Source organism: Myotis davidii, unplaced genomic scaffold (genome assembly GCF_000327345.1).
Source record: "Myotis davidii unplaced genomic scaffold, ASM32734v1 scaffold259, whole genome shotgun sequence".
NCBI lineage: Eukaryota > Metazoa > Chordata > Mammalia > Chiroptera > Vespertilionidae > Myotis > Myotis davidii.
Window position 1 is genome coordinate 7,212,347 of NW_006292687.1, and position 27,012 is coordinate 7,239,358.

The following is a 27,012-nucleotide window of genomic DNA, read 5'->3' on the forward strand; positions in this document are numbered from 1 at the left end:
CACGTTGTGTTTTGTGGAAGAGCCACACTAAAGGGACCAAAGAGCCACATGTGGCTCGGGAGCCATGGTTTGCCGGCCATGGTTTGCTGACCACGGTTCTAGTCAAATGTTGCCTTTGTTAGATTTCTAAAAAAAAAAAAAAGGACAAAAACTAGAAAAAAAAAGTGAGAACCTCCTGACAAGTTAGGATTTTGAAGTGTAATCTAAGGAAAAGATGGGCTAGCTTCTGGGTTCTCCCGCACTTCGAGGGCTCTGTCCCATCTCTGGTTTACATACAGGATTGATCCACAAAAAGTGCTCAGTAGTCTTATTACACTATGAATTTCTTCTGGTTTAGTCACATTTCAAGTGATATTTTCATGACTATCTTGGAAAGAGAAACAAGAGAAGTCCCCTGTTTGGTAACACAGTACTTGAAGATTATCAGGATTTCCAATACCAACTGAGACTCTAAATTATTGAGTCACCTCAAACTAAAAGACCGATTTGCTATAGAAAAAGAAGGGAGCTCTTCTCATTGGAGTAGATACTCCTGAATATAAATGTTCTCCTGATGTTCTCCTTAATGGAGCAGAAAATAACTACTGACAGGATGGTTGGGAATTTGATGTAATACATCCCGAAGAAAGTTGTTTTAGGATGTACATTTTCTAAATCACTTGAGAGTAAAGATGATTATGGAAGATGTACAGCAGTTATTTTTTAATTCGCTGGGTTTGACAAGCAAATAAGAACACCTCAACTTTAGGGCCTGGGCAAGGTGAAATTTATGGAATGATGGCAAGATCGATGAACAGCCTCCTGTATTGGCTATTGTGTTAATGTCCCCACCTTTGTCCAACAGAACTTTCTATGATGATGGAAATGCTTTATATCTGTGCCGTCCAATATGGAGCCACCAGCCACAGGTGCCTAGTGTGACTGAGGCATTGAATTTGAATTTAATTTAAACAGCCACATGTGGCTACTGGTTACAACACTGGCTGTGCAGGACTACATGCTGACACACAGGAAAAAGTCTTCCACCTTTTGTGAGGGCTACTTGTCAATGAGAGAAACGGTGCACAAGCCAGCTAGGAAGCTGCTACCACAGCCTGGGCCCTCTGTGGAGGCACGTGGAAGGCCCAAGTTAGTAGACATCCTAGGGGATCTAAATTATGTCAAAGGGGAAGGTTTGTAGACGAATGGTCCTTTTTATAGGATTTCTTTATGACTGAATAATACCAGTCATAGAACCAGAACTGCCAATGAGCCAAACCAAAACAGTTGTAGGCACCACGTACAACTAACTGTGAGACTGTCAAAGGGTGAGGAATTGTTAGAAGCAGGAAGTTGTCTACCTCAATCATAGCATTATCTGAACTGTGGTGGTCAGGGAATTAGCTGCACTTCCACGGTGTCTGGAGGCAGATGGGTGGGAGTGAGAGTGGGTTTGGGGATGCAGACCTGGGCCTCACTCCGACCCTTCCATTACATGCCACGAAACCATCGGCAGGTCGGGATCCTAAGACAGTGATGCCCCAAACCACGATTTGAACAACAGTATCTGGCCAGGTTTGGATACATGTGCCACTGAAAGGATTTTGCAATCAAACGTGTTTGGGAAATACTGGGTTAAACAAGTTTAAATAGGTTTATTTGCTAAAAGACTTCTCAAAGCCTTTTACATGCTGTGACTCTTGGTAGGGTAGGGTCTGATAGTATAGGAGGACATTAAAAAAATAGCATTTCCCGAACATCCTGGGCCACAAAATCCACTCCCTCTCTCCCAACCCTGTCTTTCTAACTGAGTGAGCACCCTGAGGGACAGCAGACAGAAGCATTCTTTACTCAGTAAATGGGAAATGTTGCTGTAAAAAACTCATTTTCTCACCTGTAAAACAGGGATACCAGTCTCAGGGGTGCTGAGATCTCTCAATGAGCCTAGTAGGAACTGACACATAGTAGGCCCACAATAAATGTCCGTTTCCCTTCCTTATCCACAGATCAAGCAACTCTTTAGTTCCTTCTGAAGTAGCAACTTAGGTATACACAGCTATCTCTAAAATATTATCTTTCACTTTAAGAGTTGAAAATAATTGTGAATGCACTCATTCTTGGGAAACAGGTAAGAATCAGAGCTAAGTTCCTTCATTTCTACTCTAGCCTCCTCACAAATCTTGCCATCTCCATTAGGGGGGACAACGTTAGCGGTTAAAGGATTTTTGGAATCTAGTAAATTAGAATATGGAGTCACTTTTTCAATCCTTGCCATAAGGTAAATATTGGTTAGATGTGAGGAACAGTATGGGATCAGTGGCTAAGAATACAGGCTCTTGAGCCAGACTGCCTGCATTTGAATCCTGTCTTTTCCATTTTGTGGCTGTGACCTTTTGCCCTGTTGTTTAAACCATTTACGTATGCCTCAATTTACTTACTGGGAAGTGGGGAGAACAGCACCTATATCTCATAGTGTTAATGTGAGGATAAAGAGTTAATATTTGTGAAGCACTCAGGTTGGTGCTAGACATGGAGCTCATGCTCACTGAACCTTAGGATCGTCAGATCTGCCTGGAGAAGCTACGGTCAGTCTAGAGGCTGGCTAACCCACTAGGGGTCTGAATTCCTTGCTTTTTGTGGTGGTTGTTTAGAATATTCATCTCCTGGATTAACAGCTATTAGATATCACAATGGAACACATTTATTCAATTCCAGGCCCTACAGGAGCTTAGGAGAGTTGGGCTCGGTGAAATCAGAGATGAAGTTTACACTTTCCAATTTCCCTTCCTACTCTGAAAGCCTGTGATTCCAGGTCTCCTGGGCCCGAGTCTGACAAAAGACCCATGAAGGCTAGGTTCCAGGCTGTCGTGAAGGAGGCTCACGCAGGCAGAGCTCTGATCACAAGCTTGAGAACGCCTGGCCCCGGCCCGGCAGTCAGCTTTCATCTGCGTAGTGTGGCTTGCCATGAAGGGTACACAAGAGTAAGCCAGCTGCTTAGCTAAGAACAAGCAGGCCACAGAGGGTTAAATCTGTTCCTTATAGAGAAAGCCAGCTGGCAAGAGGCAGGTAAAAGGCAAGTTTGCTTTGGCAATCGTCTGCTATGGGTTAGACAAGTGGCTCTTTGTAATACACCTATATTCTGGCTCAGCTAACAACGCCCAGGTGTTGTCCAAAACTGGGTCAGTTGAAAGGGAAAGAACACCTTTTCATTCTCTATTCTAAAGGCAAGTGACAGGAGCAACTGCTATGAATCTTCCCATGGCACATCACCTTCCCCGGGCCTTTCTCGACCTGACTGAGGCTACAGCAAAGGGAACAGATGCTCATTAATGAGGCAAGACACTCCACATCACTTGTTTGAGGGTGGATTCCTTAAAGCACAACGACATTCAGAGGTAGGGAACTTTCCGCCCCGAAGCAGCCTCAGTAACTACTAAGGACGACACGGGAGAAAACACAACCAGGTTGAAACTGCTCTAGCTCACCACCATCGGCTCCCTCTGGGATCTATTTGCTCCCACATCCTGTTTCTAATTGACATCTTTTCCCCAATCCCCATCCCCAATACCGCCTCTTCCCTCTTATAGGAGCAAACAAGTCACTAGAGCTTCCTCACACTTCCACCACAAACCACCAGCTGCTTCTCCCCCCAAATCTACAACTGGCCGGCACTAGCCCATTCCCTCTACCTGCTTCCCAGTACCAATGGATGAACTGCCTTCTCCCCTGCCCCCACCTCTCCCTCCCCTGTGCGCTGCAGGCATCCCTCCCGTCTGATTCCCACATAACTCCTGCAATCAGTGGCTTGATTTGAGCACATTCACATTTTCTTTTTTGGGTCATTTGCATTAGCACAGTTTCATCATAGCAAAAATAAATAACAACGAAAATTCTTCCTTAACCCCATATTCCCCTCCAGCAACCACCCATCGCTCTGCTTTTTTTTTCTGTAACAAAATTTCTTCCAAGACTTGTCCACTCATGATCTCCATTTCCTTTTCTCCCTCGATCCCTTGAAGCCATCAGGGACTTTGTCCCTACCAATCTCCATGGGACCCCCCCTGACACAGATTCCTTGATTTGACCAGACCTCTCAGTTAAAGAAAAGGACCTGGATTTCCCATCCACAGAGCACAGTTTGGGCTGGAGGCAGAATGGGACACTTTAAGAATACTGTGGAATAGGGCACATGTCTCTCTCACATCAAACCCTATACTATGGGCACCCATAAAGATACAAAGGCCAAACTCCAAAGCACAACTGTGTTAATTATAAGCATTAAGAAGCACATTATTTCAGGTTTCAAGAAAACTTGTTGCTGAATTCTAAGAGCAATGACTAAAGGCATCATCAGAAACAAACATGCTCCCAACATTCTTTCCATCGTCCCACCCAAAATGAGATTTAGAACCCACAAAGGAAAAATAATGAGTATTAAAAATACAATTAATTATCAATGACCTTGCAAGTTTCCTTGTCAGTTCTTTATAATTTATTATATTTACTTTGAAGTTCTTCAAGTTTTGATTCAGGCTAATTAACATTAGGACATTAGCTTTAGGAGTATATGGTTTCAACTAAATGGGTCAGTTTGTTAAAATTAGAAGTCTATGGAAGACACTAATATGTTGTAACAAGAGTCCAACTATGAAAGGCTAGGGGTAGAGCATTCTTATTTTAAGAAAATACAATAAAAAAACAATAAGGTTTCAAGTTATGAGGTAGACTGTCAACTAATAAGAATTTTCCCACACTTATGATTATGTAATTTTAATATGAAGGTACTTCTTGTTGGACGTTTAACCTCTATTGATTTTGATATGTGAGAATATAATAACCACATAGAATACTATTTTTTTTTTTACCTCTCCCAAAGAGAAATAGTGACGTGGAATCTGCGAATCAGGATAAATATTCTCTAGGTACCAAGAGAAAGGTTTGCATTGGAGTTTGTGTCTTAGACCAAGTCTTGATGCTATATCTCCATAATCTACCTTCGTAACACCTGTTAAAAGAAATGAGTGATTGAATTATTGATGTTCTATTGGTAGCATATTTCTATTTACATATTACATCTAACTAAACCAGATGATGGGAAAAGTGGCACCATTTTGGTGATGTGTGACTATTCAAGTGATATACCATAAATCCACTTCCCAAAGTACAAAATGAGGAAATAAATTTTTCTTTGGAAAAAATGTACTAATATATGTGAGAATGGTATACTTGCTAATAATAATACAAATGTAAGTTATATGGGATCAGAAAACTTTACTATGTTAAGGCAAAAACAAAAATCAGGATTTATTTTGCCCAAATAAATGTCGAGGAGGGAATGGTAACACTGCCAGGCAGATTTCCAGCTCATCGAACAGCTATTCCCACAAAACTGAAGATGAGACAAACGTCTGGGGAAAAGTCCCTGGAGGCATGCTACCACTGGGCTCGGATTGGCTTGGAGTTCTCAGCACTTCACATCAACGTTAAATGTCGCAGTTAGGTTACAACACACGTAACACCTGGACTAACAGTAATTTCTACAATACTGACTTGGATAACTTATTATTGTTAATAATATATTATACCAGGCATTCTGCTAAACACTCTATTTTCTTTAATCCTCACTCGAGGATATGCTTTTATTGATTTTGAAAGAAATAGTGATGTGAGAGAAACCATTGATTGGTGCCTCCTATATGTACTCCAACCAAAGACCAAACCCACAACCTTTTTTGGTATACGGGACAATGCTCTAACCAACCGAGCCACCCAGCCAGGGCTGCTACGTGCTTTCTATACTGTGTGTGATTTCATTTATTTCTTACAATGATTTATGTAGGTAAGTGTTTCACCTCTGCTCAAAGCTTTTTTCTACCTCTTCTTACCTCTCCTCAGAAGGCATTAGGATCAGGGACAAGCAAGTTAGTTTTGTATTTCTAATGTAAAATAATGCTAACCTGGAGAAATTATATAGAAGAAATTCTTGAATTCATCCATCCACACTTCTGCGAGGCGTCTGTTATTTTTGTTGATAATCTGTCCTGTGCCTCCTGGAAACGTGTAAGGTGTAGCTTTCCGAAACACGTGTCCAACATGTGAGCAAGTAACGATCTCCAGGGTGCCTCCACATTGCCAAATCTGAACACAACACCAGAGAAGACTCGTTTTAAACAGTGATTGTTGAAAAAGAAATCTGTTCGCATCTGAATCTCATACTTGAAATTTCACAGGCATATAGTAGAGCCCCAGAGACATGATCTTTTTAAAACCATGCTTCCTCAGGAGCAAACCTTTCTCTAATTTTTGGTTCTGATAAAACCAGAAGGTGAAGGTTAAATTCAGAAAAGATAGGCTAAATACAGAAACGATAACGAGCTCTAGAGCAGTATTTTCTTAACTGCAGACCATGACTCATAAAAGGATCATAAATTCAAATTTGATGAATTGCAACCAGTACTTGCTAACAAGGACATACTGTTTCATGAAATGTTTATGTGCCGTGTGTGTATAATGAATAATGTATTTATTAATATGGTTCATGGTCAAAAAAACTTTTGACCACGGAGTATTTAGCCAGAGTCCTGTCTGTTCCTCCTCCTCCAAACCTGTGTCACAGCCTGCACATTAAACACAGCCCAGGAATCTCTCATGAGTTATCCAGGGAGACCGTGACAACACACTCTGTTGTCCTTGTAAGCAAAAACAAAAAGGGGCTAAAAGACAGATCAAGTATGGTTTCCCATGCTTATTTAACCCCTAGAGTGCCAGGGAGCGTGATTGTGCTCCTCCTGTCTTTCGCCAAAAGTGCCGGGAGCACTATCGCACTCCTCCTGCAGTGTCCAGTTCTAAGTCTGCTGTTATTAGTGATGATGATATTGCTAAATATGTCAATTCTTGCTGTGAAGATGACGGTTTTGTGGAAGATATTGAATATGTAACTTCATTTACTTGCGATTCACAACTTTTTTCCTAAACTGCTGTAAAATCAGCAAAAATGCCTTGGCAATTTTAACATAGTTCCTAGGATATTGGTTGGCACTCAAAGGGTTAATGAAATTATCCTTTTGCTCCTTTCAAAAAAGTGTTTCCATAAATTAAAAATCTACCAACTCCTTATAATATAAATATTCAGTGTGTGTACTTTCACTTTTTCCCAGGATCATAAAGTGAGAAAGCTGACTAGGATCTCCAAGAGGATCGGAGTCTGAGCCTCCCCTTATATAAGCGGCAGATGTCCACTAAGGAGCGAGCGGGTTCAGATTACAGTGCAGTCGGTGTGGTTTCCACCGTAAGCTATGTGTCTAAAACTAGGTTATTTGCAGAAATACACAATGTCATTTGAATAACATGTTGACTATTTTTAGAGCTAGCTTGAATTACTTCAGTAACAAAAATTATAAACAAATAGGGAATCTTGTATAAGTTTTATAGGTAGACTATTAAAATAACTGAATTAAAATAGTTTACAATGAACGCTTAATAGTATCGCCAACATTTTTTATGAACTGAAGGCTCTGAAGTCTGGTTGAACTCATACAAGATTAATTTTTTTATTTAGCAATAACATGAATAATTAAACCATATCCATACTTAAGGTTAAGTAGATTACTTTTTCAAAGGGAACTTACCCTAAAGGAAATTTCTAGGTTTTCTCCTCCCCAGATATCCATTCCAGCATCATATGTTCCAATCTCCTGAAAGTAATCTCTGTCTATTGAAAACAGGCCTCCGGCCATGGTAGGTGTTCTGAAATTCAATCATAATATTATACCGTTAATTACAATTTAAATTCACAATCAGTTTTTGTTTTAAAAAGTTGTTTTATAACTGTTTATAATGACATAATAAATGCTTATTCTCACACTCTCGGGGATTTTCATAGCAGCCTCCAGGGGCTTGCTCTGTTTCTTGCTGTGCTATTTGGTTTTCAGACATGACCTGCACCCTAGTCAGGCCGTCACAATCCTCCTCTCCACTCCCACAGGCTCTTCCTCAGCATCCACGTGGAAACTCCTTAAACTGAAGCTATTTTTCAAAATTCTCTCCACTTGAGAGTGCACCTATGCCACAGTTCCTAGCAACTCTAAAAGCGGCTATGGTAACCCACTAGACTCGTGTGAGCAACTCTAACACAGCAGGTTCTAAAGCAGTGGTTCTCAACCTTCCTAATGCCACGACCCTTTAATACAGTTCCTCATGTTGTGGTGACCCCCAATTTCATTGTTACAAATTAAACAATTAAAGCATAGTGATTAATCACAAAAACAATATGTAATTATATATGTGTTTTCCGATGGTCTTAGGCGACCCCTGTGAAAGGGTTGTTCGACCCCCAGGTTGAGAACCGCTGTTCTAAAGGAAGGCAGATACTGAAAAGACATAAGACTAAACAGGCTGAAATACACGGGACCCTTTCCCTATACCTGACTGGAACCGTTAAGGAAAGAAGATAAAGTACAGAATAAAATCTATACATCCTTCGGGGATCATCATCCTGACCACCAAGTATGGTATATCCTTGGCAAGAGAGTAGCCTTGTTCCGCAAAACACGGCCCCCATATGCAGAACAGGTGGGAATATGGAATTAAGCAGAGACATGATAAGGAGGAGGTTTAACTAAATGACTACCAAACATTTGATTTCCTTGAAGAATGAGTGTGAAGAAAAACTAGGCTCCGACTAGGAGAAAACTATTAAGTTTTAGGGAGAAAGACACCATGGAGATCAAATTTCAGGATGAATTGGGCCGCCTCTTAACTCTCAAATGTACTCATTCATGCCCTAGTGAGGTTGGCATATTTGTTTTTCCAGTAGGAATAGTTGTTTCCACACACACCAAAAATTAGGACTTAGTTTGATTTTAGAAGAGAAAAAGAAAAGTCTAGTATCGTAGGAGTCAAAGGGAATAGGCCAACACCCAGAGTGAGTATTTAGTTCAGGGGTTTCTTGACCTGGGTTTAGGGCATCTCTAAGTTTCCTAGAATTATACGCTGTATCTTCGGTTTGTATATGTGCACTCCCCTCCTTAGAGGAGACATAGCATTCATTAGATTTTGCAGAGAAGTCCATCATTTACCAAGTGTTTAGGAACCCTTGGCTTAGATGGTGACTTGACCAGTCAGTGTAGGACTGGAAAATTCCTTTACTAGGAAAGAACTCCAGCAGGCCAGGGCAAGGAGGTCAGAATCACTGACACCTCTTGTGTACTCTGCCAGGACAGGGCTTGAATTCAAGGGGAGGCAGATCTGAGAAGCCCAGGATGGGGAAACCTAAAAAGCCTGCTTGTGATGGCACTCTCGATGACCACGGCAACAGCATGCGGATGCAGCTGGATCAATCCTAGGAAGGCTCAGAAAGCTCAGGCTCTCAGGTTAAGAGTGTGATTAGCAGGACGGTTATTATCCCTTTCTGGAAAAAAAAAGTCTATATATGACCAAATATAGAACAAAAGAAAATTCAGAAGTGCACTAATGAAAATTCATTTTTACACATATGTCAATTCTAGTCCTTTTTATATTAAAATAAAGAATAAATTCTGACTTACAGATTTGCAAAATGTTCATATAGGAAAGAAAGAATATATTCATGTCACCAACTTTTTTTGTGTGCCCTAGATTTGTATAAGCAAAAAATTCTAATTTTATTAATTGATTAAGGGGAAAAATACCTCTTTAAAGTAATGATATATGTGAAAAATGGCTCTTAACTACATATAAGGAACCCGTATGTTTCATGTCTCTGAAAATACACATATAATCCTTATAATTCCCAAAGCTTCACAATCCCCTGCCAATAACACTCTAGGGAAAATGTTTGACAAGTTAATTACCTGACAGGAAGAGTCCGGTCACCTTTCCTTCTATCCATTTCTCTTTGGGGAACAGGGTACCAACGAAAATTGAGCTTCCAATTGAATCCCCCATAGGTCATATCAGAACCCGCCATGTACTCAAAAGTATCATCACTGATCACGTCGATGATGGGACACACCACTGTTTTCCTGAAATCAGAAAGTCAAATTTAAAAATCTTCCAAAACTTCCCTTTTTGAGGTCTACTATAACAATAGTACACTAAGTGTTTTTAAAATAAGAACATTTCAGAGGGAAGGGGGTGGGGGAAAGAGGTTAACCAAAGAACTTACATGCATATATGGACACAGACAATAGTGCAGTGAAGGCCTGGGGAGGTGAGAGCAGGATGGAGGAGGTCAATGGGGAAGAAAAGAGGATACCTGCTATATCCTACCAAGCTAGCATCATAACTATTTATTTATAATGTTGTGATAACCTTCCATCCCCTTTTCATTCATACTTTTACATTATTTGCCACCAAACCACCACCATCTAGTATTTTTGCTGTGAGCATTGCTAAAAACGTTGCCTTAGGCATTTTCAACGTATAACGAATTGGCCATAAAAATAAAATCACAAGAAAGAGATTTTATGTTAAAACATAAGACATAAACATGAAAATTGGTATGAACAGAACATTCTCAGATGCGCTAGCTTTGTATAAGGATGCCCTGAATTACTGCTGTGCTTGAAAATAAGAAACCAACTCTTGGGGCAAATCACTGTCATCTGAAAGAAATGTTAACTATTTTTTTAATCTTTATTGTTGAAAGTATTACAGATGTCCCCTTTCCCCCACTGACCCCTTCTAGCCCACACTTGCCCCTAGCCCCAGGCGAAATGCTATTTTAAGACCACCATGTCTACTTGTCACTGTACAGACATGTGAGGGCTAGCTAAAAGTTATATAAAAATGGGAGTTACTGCAAGAACTTTATCAATAAGGAAATGACACCAACCAACCAAACCAAAACTGGCAAGCAGTTATCTTTTTTACTACAGTTGATTGATTTGTCAATGGAAATGAAATCAAACAAAAATACTCCAAACTGTCAACCATTATTACATCTTTTTTATGGCAAAATTGCCTCACAGCCAATTAGTTACACAACAAAATTATTTTTCGTAACAGAAAAAAATCCTCTACAACTCAGAGCACTGATTTTTTCTTTGCCAACCCTGACACCTTTTGCTTACTTCTCATATCACTGTAAAATCTACAGCTTCTTAATAATCCTGAGGAACAGTAGTAATTCATGGCATCCTTATCTTGTTCCACATCTTTTAAAAAATACTTCCAACATTTCTCCATTAACATGATGTTTGCTTGCTAAGGTTTTGTTGTTGTTTTTAAGTTGTCCTTTCTCAGATTAGTAAATTTCCATTCTATAACCATTCGCTAAGTAATTTTAATTATAAATGGACCCTTATTCTGTACCTACTGAAGTGGTCCCAGTTTTAATGTTTCAGAAATGTGTTAATGGGGTGTATTAGATAAATTGGCTTTATATTAAACTAAATGAATTGATCATGCTATGATATATATGTATGCGTTTATATAAAATATTGTACACATCAATATATATGTGCATATATAATATATGTAATTGTCTCCCTCTAAGTTGGACTCAAGTTTGCTGGTATTGTGATATTTTTGTATTAGCATTCATGAGTAGGTTTGAATATTTTTCAACATATATCTTTTCTGGTTTTCCTGTTAAGGTTATACTAGTTTCATAAAACGAGTTGAGTTGGTTCTCTACTTTCCATATTTTGTGTATAAATTCTTAGGAGAGATTTATTTCCCCTCTGCCACCCATGCCAAGGTTGAAGCAGGCACATTTTCTCTGGGGTGGTGGGATTTATTTCCCCTCCTCACTTACACTGAGGTACAGATGACAGGGTCCTAGCTCTAGACAGGTGTTTGCTATTTACCTTCCTACTCAGGCAGGGCCAGGCTTTGTCTCCTGTCCTCTCTTTCAAGGCAGAGGCTCAGTGTCCCCAAGTTCAGCGGAAACCGTACAAGTGAAAGCTGGCTTTTGTGTTTGAACTACTCACTTGTTCTCACTTTGTTTTGAGACCTGCAAAATTTCTTACTTTGCTGCTAAGTCAGTGATGTATTTAAAACTGATTTTTGTATTTTACCCAGCATTTAGCTTTCCAGCTGGGAAACTTACTTGGGATCCCTAATCTACCACACAGCCTGAACTGGAAGCTGCTGTGATGATTTCAGCCAATCCCCTTTCTTATTTCGACTGTCACTTCACGGTGCTTCTCTCCATGGATCCGGCTCCTGCTTCATCAAGGCTATGTGTTGTCTTTATGCAAGCAAGTATTTCCTAAGTCAGTCACCTATTACTTCCTAAAGCTGTTGTATCTCCTCATTGCCAATGTAGGTGCTTCCTGTTCATCTTTGAATGGGTAGAGATTGAGGTCCAGCAATTGCTAACAAACAGAATAGATGTAATGGCTGTGACATGCCCTATGCTCCACGTGACCAGTAAAAGTTTAGCCTGCTAAAATCTAAACCTCAATGTTAAGTTGATACAGACAGGCTCTAGCTCAAACTGCGAGGACAAGCAGAAATCCAACTAATAGAGGTCTAGCAAACTGAAGAGTCAGGTGCTCTCCTGATACACAGAACCAAGCCAGAGCCCAATAGTAGACATTCTTTAACAAATGTGCATTAAGAAAGAAGACAATCATGGGCATCCACAGCACCCAATGCTGCTCCTGTATTATCTAAGACTGGAGGCCCAGTGCACGAAATGCGTGCGGGGGCGGGGGTGTCCCCTCAGCCCAGCCTGCACCCTCTCCAATCCGGGACCCCTTGGGGGATGTCCGACTGCCGGTTTTGGCCTCAACTGGCAGTTGGACATCTCTCTCACAATCCTGGACTGCTGGCTCCTAACTGCTCACCTGCCTGCCTGGTCACCCCTAACTTTCCCCCCTTGCTAGCCTGGTCACCCCTAACTGCCCCTCCTGCCGTCTTGGTCGGCCCTAACTGCCCTCCCCTCCCCCCCGTCATCCCTTACTGCCCTCTCTGCCAGCCTGGTTGCTCCTAACCTCCCAGCTGGCCTGGTCGCCCCATGCAGCCTGCTTGTTCAGTCGTTTGGTTGTCCCTCACTAACCCCGCTGCCGGTCTAGTCATAGGCAGCCATATTGTGAGGGCGTGAGGGATAATTTGCATATCACCTATTTATTGTTTAGGATTATGGTGCTTTTCAGCATTTCAGGATGTAACACGTATCTCCCCACCCTCTTCTACTTCTTGCTGTCCTACATTTCCAGGAAACATGTAGACCAAGTATGTCAAACTCCCGGCCGGCAGGTTGCATGCCTCATTTAATGAGTTTGACATGCCAGCAGTAAGTCTGACATGCCTAAACCGAGATGGGACATTCTGCCTGCTCCAGTGTTGGCTTCACAGAGTAGAGACAAGCAAAGGCTTTTACACTACTCTTCCTGACTTCACTGTCCATCTCTTCTGCCCCTGCTCAGTGAAGAGAGTACATACACAGTATACATCTTAACAGCATGCTTCCTAATCCAGCCTCATTAACAAGAGTTTGCGAACATTCCTTCCAGACTTTAGAATGTGGTCTTCGTAATTAGCTTAGAGTGCTCTTCAAGGGTATCTTAAAGGAAACTTCAGAGGAAATGGTTTTTGTATTATTCACAAATACAGAATTTTGCAACTTACCATGTAGTTTAGGACAAACACACTGAAAACATGTTTACAGACTCCAGAAAATTACCTGTCCTGTTTGATCCTGGCTAAGAGAGGCTCCAGCCACCCCACTGTGCACTCACAGTGAGCATCTAAGAATGTGATCACTTGGCCTTTGGACACAGCGGCTCCTTTTAACCTGGCTCTGATCAATCCAGAGCGCTGTTCCATTCGAATTACATGAACTGGTACTTTTAATTTTTTCACATAACTCTCCAGAGGTCTTTTCAAAAAGTCTGAAAAATTAAAGCAAAAATAACATGAAAAACTGAACTGGTGTTATCTAGATGTAAAGCAATTTTGATCTGCAATATGCATTCAACAAATGAATGAGTACTTCAGTGAGGCTCCCTGACTCAGAAACCCACTTTGCTAGAGGGTACCAAACCCTTTATCTCCCAAGAGAAAGTACCAGGGCTGCCTCTCCCTTTTTACACAAGGAATCAGGAGGGAGCCTTGGAATTCAGGCTCAAAGACAGGCACATTACCACATTTCTCTAAGCAGTTCTTAGTCAGGCTCAGTGCTACTTTTTCTAGTTGTGCTTAAGGATCAGGAATAGAAAGAATATAGTTCGAGAGCAGTAAATCCAGACCGCGATAGAGAACAGGAATGCATATGCAATAGCTGTTAGAGTTCAGAAAATTTTGGTATTTCTTCCAAGGTAGAAACTAATTGTCATATTGATTACTGCAGTCTTTTATTAGTAGTTCTTTTATCAGGAGATAATAATGAAGTCAAGCTCGGAAGGGAAATGGTGGACTGTAATTGCAAGACCAAACAGAGATCCTTAACAGACAAATAGGCATCAGTAAAAGTGGTTTTAGGAGGAAAGGGCAAGTGAGGAGAAAAAGGGGAAAAGAGAAAGGGAGAGTAAGTGGCATATGAAATTAATAGCTATCCTAGAGCCATGCAGACAGAGTTATGACCCTGAGCTAAGGATGTCCTGCCTCCAAAGTACATAATTGACTTTAGAAAGCAAAGAGGATTTTTCAGATCAGGTTATTTCGTGGTATTCATACCAGAGAAGCTATTGATGGTGGAATGGACCAATGTCCTTCCAAGTAGCCCCCACACAGTAGGTGTGAGGACAGTCTCTCTAGGGAAGGAAACACCTGAGCTGGAACTACTGGAACTCCAATGACTTTGTCCCATTGGACTCTAATAATGGGAAGGTCACAGGTCAATCAAGGTGTATCATAAGGGGTTCTCTAAGTATTCAAAGTGGGGATCCTAAGGGATTCCTACATAATGGAGAGGGAAAGACAAATAGGAGTGAAATGATCTTGTCTGTTTAACTAGTAAGAAGACCAGAATGACTCAATATGGAAATAAATAGGGATATGCCCCACTGCACCAGACGAGCCATCATTTCCATTGCTGCTATATATTTCCTGATATATTTGGGCTAAAAAGAGTATCTGAAAAATATCTGGAATAGAACTACTATCTGATCAATACTGTGATTTTATGAATCAAATCTTATAGTCAAAAAGATATACTTGGAGTAAAAACGTAAGGGTAGTGCCAATCCCAGAGATTGTCACAAATTTTAGATTTGGAAATCTAAGGCTCAGAATATTAAATGAACGGATCAAGGTGGCACAGCTTGTCAAGAGGTTAATTTAAGATTTAAAGCCATGTCTGCCTGACTTTGAAGCCCATCTTTTCATCCATAGCAAGAAATCCCAGCAGGAAGCTACAGAGAGAACAACTTAGGACTGCAGACTTGCCTGATCTGACACACATTTGAATTACTGTATGTCCAGAGTCTGACAGACTCTCCTGTGGAAGGGTGTGAGCTCTGTCCTGTCTATAAATAAAATGAAAAATAAACGACTCTTTGGTCTGGCAGCTCAAAAAAGTTACTATTCCACAAATTTTCTTGACATCTTAGGTTGACATGTTTGTGGCTTTCATGCAAAAATGTTAAGAAACAGGTGTCTTCCTAACAGTTGACATTGAGTATGGACTCAGGGCTGGGTGGGGGATTAGTAACTATTCAAGCCTCATTTTACAAAAATGAGCACAGGGGGTGGAGGGAGGGGGTGTTAGGTGACTGTGATTAGAAGCTACTATTGTCATCTAAAAATAAGAGAATCTTGTTGATTAGAATATCGTTAGAGCTGTTAGCCTACAAATGGATGCCTAGGCATCTCTCCACCAGGGAGTGTGAGGTTGTCAGAGAACGGGAGTAGCAGGGAAAATTTCACTGCTCATAGCAAAATATGAGAAAGCTTAGCCAGAACTTTAGAAAGAGCAAGGAATTTAAAGTCTAATAAATCTGACTCCTAATCCCTACTAAATAAGAACCTCCCTTTCCTTTTGTGTAAAATGAGAAAAACTCAAGTCATCTTGGATGAGGAACATTCTATCAGTTCTGAATCTTAAGATAACCTGAAATGACAATTACATTAACTTCTGACATGAACTAGGGATTCATCTAGACCAGCGGTTCCTAACCTGTGGGTCGCGACCCCTCTGGGGGTCGAACGACCCTTCACAGGGGTCACCTAAGACCATCGGAAAACACATATATAATTACATATTGTTTTTGTGATTAATCACTATGCTTTAATTATGTTCAATTTGTAACAATGAAAATATATCCTGCATATCAGATATTTACATTACAATTCATAACAGTAAAAAAAACCCTAACTTAACTCTGGTGCCGTGTCACATATAGAAATTTTTTGATATTTGCAACCATAGTAAAACAAAGACATATTTTTGATATTTATTTTATATATTTAAATGCCATTTAACAAAGAAAAATCAACCAAAAAAATGGATTCGCGTGTCACCTCTGACACGCGTGTCATAGGTTCGCCATCACTGGTCTACTTCATACTTCTTTAATAAATGGAGCTACTATCAACTCAGCAGGTTAGCTATGAAATCAAGTGTCCTGAGGCCATGAACAGACTATGCATGCTACACAATAGGAAGCTTGTACAGACAGGCCATAAAAGCAAGGATTAACAGACTGGTAGATTACTCATTCATTCATTAAATAAATCTGTGCACTAAGTAATAGGCACTGTGGGCAAGGAGGAGATCATGGTATACAGGCAGACCTGGAGTGTGGAGTCTAACTGGAGGACAGGTGGGGGAACAGGAGACAAGTAAACAATTAAATCTCTGGTGAGAGTTGTGTGGGAGGACAGTCTTCCAAGACATGTTCAGAGTAGAACCTGATCTTGGGAGATCAAGGAGGCCTCTCTAAAAATAACTTGATTCTGAGTAAACGTCAGAACTGTGCTGTGGGGATGGGTGGGCAGGGAATGGTTAAGTTACGACTGAAGATGCAGGAAGAAGCCAGTCATAAAGGCCTTTGAGGAAAGATTCTCAGAGAAGTGGCATGATCAGATGTGCATGTCTGAAGGCTCGCTCTGCATGCAGCGCAGCATGGGGAGCGGATGGGGGTGGGGGTATGAGTGTATGTGAGAAGACTAGTCTATTTCACCAATCCAGGTGAGAAATGACGGTGCTTGGATGTGCTTTATGAAGAGGAAAAAGCAAACTTAGAGAGTTACTTAAAATAAAGAGCTTGCTCTGGGGTTCCTGGTCCCAATAGTTACCACCTAAACAAGAGAGCCAAAGGAAATTATCCTATATAATAAAAGCCTAATATGCTAAGTGTCCGGTCTTCTGTTCAACCAATCAAAGCGTAATATGCTAATGATATGCTAAGGCCACTCAACCACTCGCTATGACATGCACTGACCACCAGGAGGCAGACGCTCTGACTGGTAGGTTAGCTTGCTGCTGGGGTCCAGCCGATTGGGAATGATCGAGAGGGGCCGGACATGCCCTGGAGCCCTCCCGTGGTCCCTCCCCAGCCTTGCTCGTGCACCAGTGGGGTACCTCGGCCTGGCCTGCACCCTCTAGCAAACATGGCTGAGGGAACCCTCCTCCCCCAACTGCATAATTTCGTGCACCAGACTTCTAGTATTAGATAATTCTCAATCTGAATAGCAAGACCACAATTATAACCACAAAAACACAATGCCTAGCAGTTCCCAAATATCAGAAATGGTTACCTAAGCTCCTGAGCTTTCTAGGCAGGATGATAAAGGAGGAGCAGATCCCTGCTGGGGGCGCTGGTAACAGTTAGGGACCCCGCTGAATGACTAAAAGCTCAGGTAGAGCAGTGAGGAAAAGCCACCCCCTCCCCCATGCAGATGAGGAAGGGGAAACAATAACTGATATATGTGACTTTCTTTGTCACTTTATAGAGTTGTGGGCAAGTCTTCCTAATTAGGCCACATCCTACAGAAACTTACTATTCCATACAGCCTTCTCAGGCACCCAATAGAGTAACAGAGAAACCAAAGGAGGAAATAGGAAAGTAAGTCATTTCATCTGAAGAAAAATCTCTCTCCTTGAGGAATATTTAATTTAGCAAGTATCAACGTATGAGTAAACCAAATACAAGTCTCTATCAGTAAAGATGTTTGTGTAGATCACTGCTTAAATGAACTTCAGTTAATTTTCTTAAAGGATTAACTCCTAGCAAGCAATTATCCACCTGAGGTTTATACGTTGTCAACAATAATTATTTGTTTTAAGTGTATTCTTAATTTATAACAGCTCTCATTAATTTTTACATTAATCACATTATATATTATACTATTATTGCATGATTATAAACTGTCTCCTTAATTGGATTAGGTAGATAAACTATAAGGTATGTGAGAAGGTAGGACTATAACTTATTCTTTCTTTATACCACTATAATCTAGTAAACTAATAAGCTTTAAATTGTTATTAATGGGCAAATTGCTCCCAATAATTAGGGTATGAAATGATTAAATTTAATCATGGTTATATATACATATTTAGTGTGAGCACAGGAAGGAGAAGGTATAATATGTGACTAAACTATCTTAGCAGAAGCAATGAAAGAATAGGCAAGAGAGTAGAAGTGATAGGTCATGAAGTTTAAGGCTAATCAAGGAAGGAAGGGAAGCCATTTTTGGTAGTTCCCTCTAAGTTTTCTCATGTGAGTTTAGGAATATTGGGGGAATACATGACAACAATAGTCCCAAATAGATGTGCGTGGGGGGCAGGGGATATGGGGGGAGTCTGGGAAAGGCCAGATAACTCTGAACTTAACAGGTTGTTTTAATGATGGACTAAGCCAAGCCTTTCCTACATTAGCTTGTAGTGTGAAATCTCTAAGAAGGATGCAGAATAAACAATGTTGGGCCAAGGTACTTTTAATTAACATACCTTTCCAAAAGAGTACTTCATGAAACAATTTGAGGGATTCTAAGTTTGCGGAAAATTCTGAGATTCTTGGAAGAATATAGTCTTATTATGAGATCAGAGTCATATACCACTTTTTCTCAGGCTCCTTCCTCATCCTTTTCTATACCTTGCTACAGGTAATGAACTTGGAAATGGAGTGAAATGGGAAAACCTAAGCGGGATCTGGGGAACTAAGGCTCACTGCTAGGGCTTCATTTTGCCACCTGGGATACTTCCCACTGGACACAGAACTGACGCTTCCCAGTCATGGTTCTAAGTAAGACCCAGTTTCTCTCCAATGACCCGGGGCTGCAGCTTCTCACAGAGAAAATCCTAAAATTATGTGGATTTATTCACTATTCTGCATAAATGTCTACATTATTTCTTTTTTAAAGCAAGATTAAGAGACACAAACTAAAAGTTAATTAAAATAATGTTTAAAGTTTCACAGTGTGTAACTCTTTTTGCATATCTGAGTAAGTCCAAATGCCACAACTATTTTTAGGATAAATTAGAAGTTTTGTATAAAGTTACTGGGTTGAAAATGATAGCAACTAGTTTTTTAATCATTAATGACAAACGGTGTAGGATATTATTGGTGTTACAATTTAAAATTTACCTCTTTCACTGGCATCATCTACTAGAACAATTTCTTCTAGCATGTGTCTTGGTGAGCGATTTATGACACTATGGACAGTTCGCAGAAGTGTGCTCCAGGCCTCATTGTGGAAAACAATCACCACACTTGTTGTAGGAAGATTATCTGGATACACCTTTGTTTTACACCTAGAGACAAAGCAAATGCCTTAATAGAAAGTGACTGTTATGATAGCACAATGAATGAATCTAGACTAGAATGGGCAATAGAACAATAAAAACAGTGTGCTCTAGTGGTGGGACTCTTGGTAACTTTTCATTTATTTAGATTTTGGTTAATGTTGCATATTTAAAGAATAGTGCCTATTTAAAGCTATATGTTTAAATTAAAATTATTTTAAAGAGGTCAACTGTATGCTTACAATTAGGCACCTCTTCCTGATGAATGTCTTCTATTGATTCAGTTTAACGGAAAATGGACTTAAGGCTGTGTCATCATCCCAAACTCAATTTATCTCAAGAATCCAATTGGACCAAAAAAAACAAAACAAAACAAAAAAACAACAGAACCACTAGGGTCTACACAAATATATACCTTCCACAAAGGAGGAGAACTAGTATTTACTGAGTATCTATGGTGTACTAGGCATTAGGCTTCCTAATAATTCTGTGACGTACTTGGAGCTACACTTCACAGCCAGCGAATAGCAGGGCCTGGCTGAGGACTCCACAGTCCATGCTCTGCTGGCCAAGCTCATAATGCTGCCTCCTCAATACTGAAATATCAACATGCATCTTGTTTAGTAAAGACAATGTCTAGAAATGCAATCATCAAAAAGACCAAACACACTTAAAAATATATGCACACAGAATCACTACCACAGTGGGCTGATGCTATTAATGGGAGTGAGTTATATGCTGGAGTGGAGTTGGAGTTGACTGAAAATCCCTGTTTTTTAAAGAATGAGTCAAAACACAAGTGGTTTCATTTATGGCCCCTATGTACAACATTGATTAAAAGGTGGCCTATACAATGAGCACACTCGTTACATGTGAATGAAAGGATTACTGAGTAAACTCTAATGCAGGAAATTCACTATATGGTCTGAGAGTTAGCTTGAGCGCTTGCTGGAGTGTTTTAGGGAATAAAGAGATTAAATTTGTTTAGGATAGTGTTCATCTCAGCAAGACTGGGCTTACCAGAGAATCCACGCAAATACCTAATAATTCAGGAATGTAGAACAACAGAAGTCCCTTGATAATTATTTTCTATTATTTTTCAACTGTTCAAGTCCCGCTCTACTTATCCTAACTATCTTACAGCCTGAAATGGCAGTAAGAGTTGCATATACATCATCCCACTTTATCCTTACAACAACACATAAGACAGAGGTACTATGCCAATTTTACAGATGAGGAAATAGGCTTAGGGAAGTGAATATGCACATGTAATCCATCCTCTACTCATGTCCCTTTAAGCTAAGACTTTCAAGGTATTCTTTGCCTTCCACTAAATTTAATCTGTCACTACCACTCACCAAGGCCAAGTCTGTATTTCTTAAGATGTCTGGCTACCTGCCTGACAGTGTTTTGCAATGTTACATAATTTCTCTTCTGCGTACGCTCATTCAGGCAAGAGCTAACCCAAAAAGAGTGAAGGCAAAGCGCACTGGTTAAGAGTGCATTTTTGTCACAGACAGATTTCACGTGGGTCACTTATTAATCATCCTTGGTACAAATCATTTAATCTCTCCAAGTTTCCCCACCGGCAAACTGGGCACGCTACTACCGTTTTGCTCAACTGCTTAAATACGATCATGTGTATAGTGCCTAGAACATAATAAACATTCAATAAATGGTATCACTTTTTAAACATCTGAGACTAATTATATAGAATAAAATTGCCTTATTGACTTGGAATTTGTCTTAAACCTGCTTTGCGAGGGTCACACATTAGAAAAGTTATTCTTTGACTGTTACTTCTATTCAATGCTTCTTAACACTGGAGCAGTGTTATCTTTTCCTTCGGGAAATATGCCCTCGGAGACCCTGCAAGCAGTAAAGGCTCTTGGCAGGCACAGGGTGACCTGGACACGGCCGGCTACACCACCGGTCCAGGCCAGGCTGAGAACAAGTGAGGCTTTTCTGGATTCAGAAAAGAGGTGAAGAGCTGCACTCTAGGGGCTGTCCCACACTCTTCATCTTTCTATCCCTGGGAACTAGTCTGAAAATCACCCCCTGGCCAGCTCTGTCCAGCTTCAACAGAGGGATAGTTAAGTATTAATCTATTTCTCAATTAACATTTCATCGTGACTACACTTCAGAAGTCAGACAGCGCTTAGTAAAAGAGAGTGGAGATGGGAAAGCATGCTTGGAGTCAGCTGCTCCTGAGAACTACAGCTCACTCCCTGAATGGAGCATCAGGATCATGAGGTACAGAAAAGTCAAGCAACTTGTTCAAAGCCATGGAGCCAGTAAACAGCAGAGCCAGACCTAGACCTTGCCATTATCAAGATAGTAATAAGAAACTCATCTAGGTACAATTCAAAAAGTGAGACAAGAATAACAATGGGTTAAGAGGCTCTAGTATATACATAGGAACAGTTCCAGGTGAATAGATCGGAGGAAACAGTGATGTGGCAACATCTGAGATTATTACTAGAACTGTCCTAGAACTGAAGAATAATACGCCTGCTTGGATCAAAAGTACACTATGTGCACAAGCATGTAGCTAAAGATAAAGCTAGGTTCCAAACTAAGAGACAGAAACACAAATACTAGCAGAACGGAAATGAAAAAGGTGGTAAGCAGAAAACAAGATTAGGTTGAACTTTATGAAACTGTCACTTTCATAGATAAAAAAAGGACGAATATCAACTTTGTATGGTTCAACCTAAAAGGAAACTATATCAATAGTCACAATAATTGTAGATGCATCAAATTCAACCCATTATAAACAATGACTATTAGAGTGAATTAAAAGTATAAAATCCAGCCATTTAGTAGAGATACACCTAAAACAAAATCATACAGATGGCTGAAAGTAAAAAAATAGACATATCAGAAAAATATTAAACAAACTAAAAGTGGTATAGCACTATGAAAACCAGGGGGAAAGAAAGTTAATAAAGATACAGTGAACAAGGGGTTAAAAAAAACCCAACACCATGAATTATCTTAAATGCATTCAATGATGCAGCCTTGAAAGATAAACTAACAGAATGACTTAGAGATACTGTCAAGTCCACAATAAGGAAAGAGAAGGCTACTTTTTCCAAAAAAATTTCTGATCATTAGTAAAAAAAAAAAAGAAGAAGAAGAAGAAGATACAAGACACTCTACCTGGTCTTCAAATAATAAACTGTAAGGAGAAAAAGAAGATGAGAAGGAACCTGCAGATTTAAGAGACCTATCTACCAGCTGTAGATATGTGTAGATCTTATTTGGATCCTGATACAAACACTATAAAATAAAGGTACATGACATCACCAGGGAAACTTGAACACTAACTGGGTATTTGATGTTATGAAGGAATCACGGTTAATATTTTTTAGGTATGAAAATGGTACCATGATTTTTCTTTTTTTCTTTAATGAGTCCCTATCTTTCAGAGACACATACTGTAATATTTACAATGCTAGGCCTTTGCCTGGGACTGGGGAGTCTACTTCTAACCTCACTCACCTGGCTGATCACAAAAGGCCACACACCAGAGGGCTGCTCCGGTCATGTCAGCGAGCTTACCCCAGAGCCAGTGACCCAAGAGAGAGTAAAATACCAAACTGGAACCCACAGTACATTTTATAACTTAATCCCGAAAGTGATACTCTATCACTGGTTCTGTGTTCTACTGGTCATACAGACCAACCCTAGTACAACATGGAGAGATAGGCACAGGTATCAATACCAAGAGATGGAGATTGTCAGAGGACATCTTAGAGGGTATAATACAAGACTGTTAGGATTGTTGAAGCAGGGTAATGAATATATGAGGGTTCATTATACTATTATCTCTATTTTTGTACCCATTTGATATTTTCCATGACAAAATATTTAAAACGAGGATAAAAACAGAGATGGAGCAAGAAGGTATAAAAGGGCTACTCAGAGGTAGCAGTGACTGTGTGCTCCCTTCTCTCCCATAAGCACCCAATGGTTGGCCAGGACTGTGTATTAGCAGCTTGCATGAAACAGACTCCTTTTAAGTATGAGGGATCCTCAGCAAGCCGGAAATTCAGTGCACCAGCTTATGTATCATACCATTTAAACACTGTTCTCAACAGCTTCATTAATAATAGTCAAAAGTGGCAGCAGCCCAAATGTCTGCCAATGTGTGAGTACACTATGGTATATTCACATTAACAAACCACTACACTGCCATGAAAAAGAATAAACTTCTGATATATACAACAACATGGATTTCAAAGACACAAAAGAATATATACTGTATGGATCCATTTATGAAAAGTACCAGAAAAGGACAAAAATCATCTATGGTTAGAAAGGTCAAGACAAAGGCTGCCTCTCGGGGTGGGAGCACTGGAAAGGAACATGGGAGAACTCTCAGGTGATAGAAATGTTCTGCTTCTTGATTTGGAAGACAGACAGGTATATGCATATGTAAAGATTCATTAACTACACTTCCAACTGCATAATTCACTGTTTTAAACTGCAGAAAACTTAACAGAATCTTTTTTAGAAAGTTGATACTATGACTGTTTTGGTAATAATGAAGTTTAAAACCCCCTACCACCTTAATCTATTAAGATAAACAATTATTTTCCAAAGCCTAAATACATGGTCCTAATGATCACTAGTAACTTGAGGTATTATTTTATCAGCGTTTTAATTATTTTTAAGTGGGGTAAATAGTAAGCTAGTGATATAGCATTCACTCTAGAAGCAGTCACACTAATGTGCAACTGATTAGGAATTCAGAACCTACTTTTCATTCAAATTAAACACTATCAGGACCATCCTGGATACTTACCCTTCTAGCCTAACATCAGGTAAAGATCTGTTGAGTGCAATCATCTCGCTTGCCATTAAGTTGAACTGATTGATTTTAAACATCTCTTTCATCTTTTCTTGATCCTCTTTAGGAATGACGACTGGTTTTCCCATTTCTCCAGGACCTTCATGAGGCTTTTGTACTGGCTCTAAAACTAAGAATAAGGAGGAAACTTAACTAACAATTTTAGAACAATCAATTCATGCTTCTTTTTAATAACATTTGAGCTTAAATAGTGCGTTCAACAACGAGAGCCATTTCTGAGCTCAGGTCTCCCAGCCTGCAACACCTCCTGGGAGCTGCCCTATCCTCCATTTCATGCCAGGGTTATGACTTGAGACTTTCTCACCTGTACTACTCACCTGAATCACTGCATTGCTGTGGCACATCCATTCAAATATTGTTACCACATTAACCTCCCTAAAAGCATAGGCTTCACTATTATTCTCATGGTCTTCAAAAGTCCAATCTTTTCAATGTGAAATTTAACCTAACCTGCCAAACAATCCACTTGCTAGGCTCTCCACCCGCTTCTCCCCAGTACTTCATCCTCAAATAGCAATTCACTACTTTCCCCCCGCCCCCCAATGCCTCATGTTTTCTTGCTTTGGTGCCTTTGCTCATACAGGTCTCCTTCCATTGGTGTCTCCTTCCCACCCTATCTCTGCAACACCTTGTCTTTCAAGGCCCAGCTAAAGTGGCTTCCCTAGCTTCTAGCTCTTCTGAATCTGTGCATTTACTACTCTTGGCTACCACATCATTTCATCTAAGAGTTCTTATGTCTCTAACCAACTATGACTATTTTATTTTCTTACTAGAGGTCCAGTACATGACATTCATGCATGGGGGGGTCGGGGGGAGCAGGGTCCCTCAGCCCAGCCTGCACCCTCTCGCAGTCCGAGACCCCTCGGGGGATGTCCAGGGAAGCACGGGCCTAAGCCAGCAGTCAGACATCCCCAGAGGGGTCCTTAGCACTACTGGCGGAGGCAGGAGAGGCTCCCGCCACCATCGCTGCACTCACCAGCAGTGAGCCCAGCTTCTGGCTGAGCCGTGCTCCTCCTGTGGGAGTACACTGACCACCAGGGGGCAGCTCCTGCGTTGAGCATCTGCCCCCTGGTGGTCAGTGCATGTCATAGCGACCGGTCTTTCTGCCATTTGGTTGATTTGCATATTAGCCTTTTATTATATAGGATTTTTAGTATTTTTTATTTATTAAGGCTGGGGACAGTGAAACAAGGAATGCTTAGGGTAGAAGCAAAAAGAGAGACCTATGCAGGGCTGCTTTGGTTCTAGAAATGCCACAGTAAAGAAGTGAGCCAAGCCCTAACTCGTTTGGCTCAGTGGCTAGAGCATTGGACTGCAGACTGAAAGGTCCCAGGTTTGATTCCAGTCAAGGGCATGTACCTTGGTTGCAGGCACATCCCCAGTGGGGGTTGTGCAGGAAGCAGCTGATCAATGTTTCTCTCTCACTGATGTTTCTGACTCTCTATTCCTCTCCCTTCCTCTCTGTAAAAAATAAAATAAAATATATTTTTTAAAAAAAGACATGAGCCAATAGGGGGCTGCTTTAGCTCACTGAAAGTCAGAAAAAGGGGGCCATGGAGACAGGTTCAGGGCGTTGGCCTGAGGTGGGCTGCCGTTGCTCCGCCAGTTACAGGTTTCATGAAGACCCTTAGAGTTTAGGAGAGAAAAGTAAAGATGTGCACCTGAGAGGGAAAAAAGTTGTGGGTGTGCTTCCAAAAGAGAGAGGGCCCAATTGCTATTTCTTACTACAATGATTGCTTAACCTGCCTTATTATACCCCACCAGGTTATGATCTCTTTTTAGCTGGTTTTTTTTTTTAAATATATTTTATTGATTTTTTACAGAGAGGAAAGGAGAGAGACAGAGAGTTAGAAACATCAACCAGCTGCCTCCTGCACACTCCCCACTGGGGATGTGCCCGCAACCCAGGTACATGCCCTTGACCGGAATCGAACCTGGGACCCTTCAGTCTGCAGGCCGACGCTCTATCCACTGAGCCAAACTGGTTTCGGCTTAGCTGGGTTTTTAAAATTAATTTATGTACCTTCTGTGGAATTTAGCAGTGTCTTATAGGAGTTTTATAACTGTATCCTGAACTAATATGTGAGTAAAAGTGAAATCCTAAAATTGATAACGGTAGACATTATATAAGCACCATGCAAGGTGGAGTATCATGAAAGATAATTCTTATCAGAAGTAATGTTACACCTTGATATATAAATAAAGAGTAGTATTTCAGATCCATAATCCCACAATCTTATTCTTTGTTATATGCTTTTGAGATGTTAAAAACATTCCAAGAATAGGTTCTAGGATGTATTAAATTTGGATAAAAGGGTGTTAAACTTCCCACCTAAAAGGGATGGATATACAATGAAGTGAGGACAATAATGGGATGAAAATTCCTGTCTGGGGCATTACTTTTCTTATTACTTTTTATTAATTCTTAAAATCAATTCTGCTTACTTACCTGTCTCCAAAAATGAAGAGCAATCAGCAGGTTTGGGGACTGGGATGTTCAGGGGTCAAGAGTACGCAGCAGAGCTCTGGACCTGATAATTAT

At 40.4% G+C, this 27,012-nt stretch overlaps 1 protein-coding gene across 3 annotated transcripts in view; it reads right to left on the reverse strand.

Annotated features, from left to right (window-relative positions):
* Positions 1 to 27,012, reverse strand: part of GALNT1 (polypeptide N-acetylgalactosaminyltransferase 1) — a 51,621-nt gene that overhangs the window by 8,217 nt on the left and 16,392 nt on the right. The window contains exons 2-9 of one of the 3 annotated variants that reach the window (XM_015565554.1): positions 26,920 to 27,012; positions 24,405 to 24,579; positions 19,437 to 19,603; positions 13,592 to 13,799; positions 9,810 to 9,980; positions 7,608 to 7,725; positions 5,937 to 6,117; positions 4,845 to 4,984 (exon numbers count right to left, since the gene is read on the reverse strand). In XM_015565554.1, the coding sequence (XP_015421040.1) occupies positions 4,845 to 4,984; positions 5,937 to 6,117; positions 7,608 to 7,725; positions 9,810 to 9,980; positions 13,592 to 13,799; positions 19,437 to 19,603; positions 24,405 to 24,538 (1,119 nt within the window). In that variant the 5' untranslated portion in view covers positions 24,539 to 24,579; positions 26,920 to 27,012. The remainder of the gene's footprint in view (positions 1 to 4,844; positions 4,985 to 5,936; positions 6,118 to 7,607; positions 7,726 to 9,809; positions 9,981 to 13,591; positions 13,800 to 19,436; positions 19,604 to 24,404; positions 24,580 to 26,919) is intronic. The other 2 variants (XM_006766117.2, XM_006766118.2) reach the window with 2 other exon arrangements.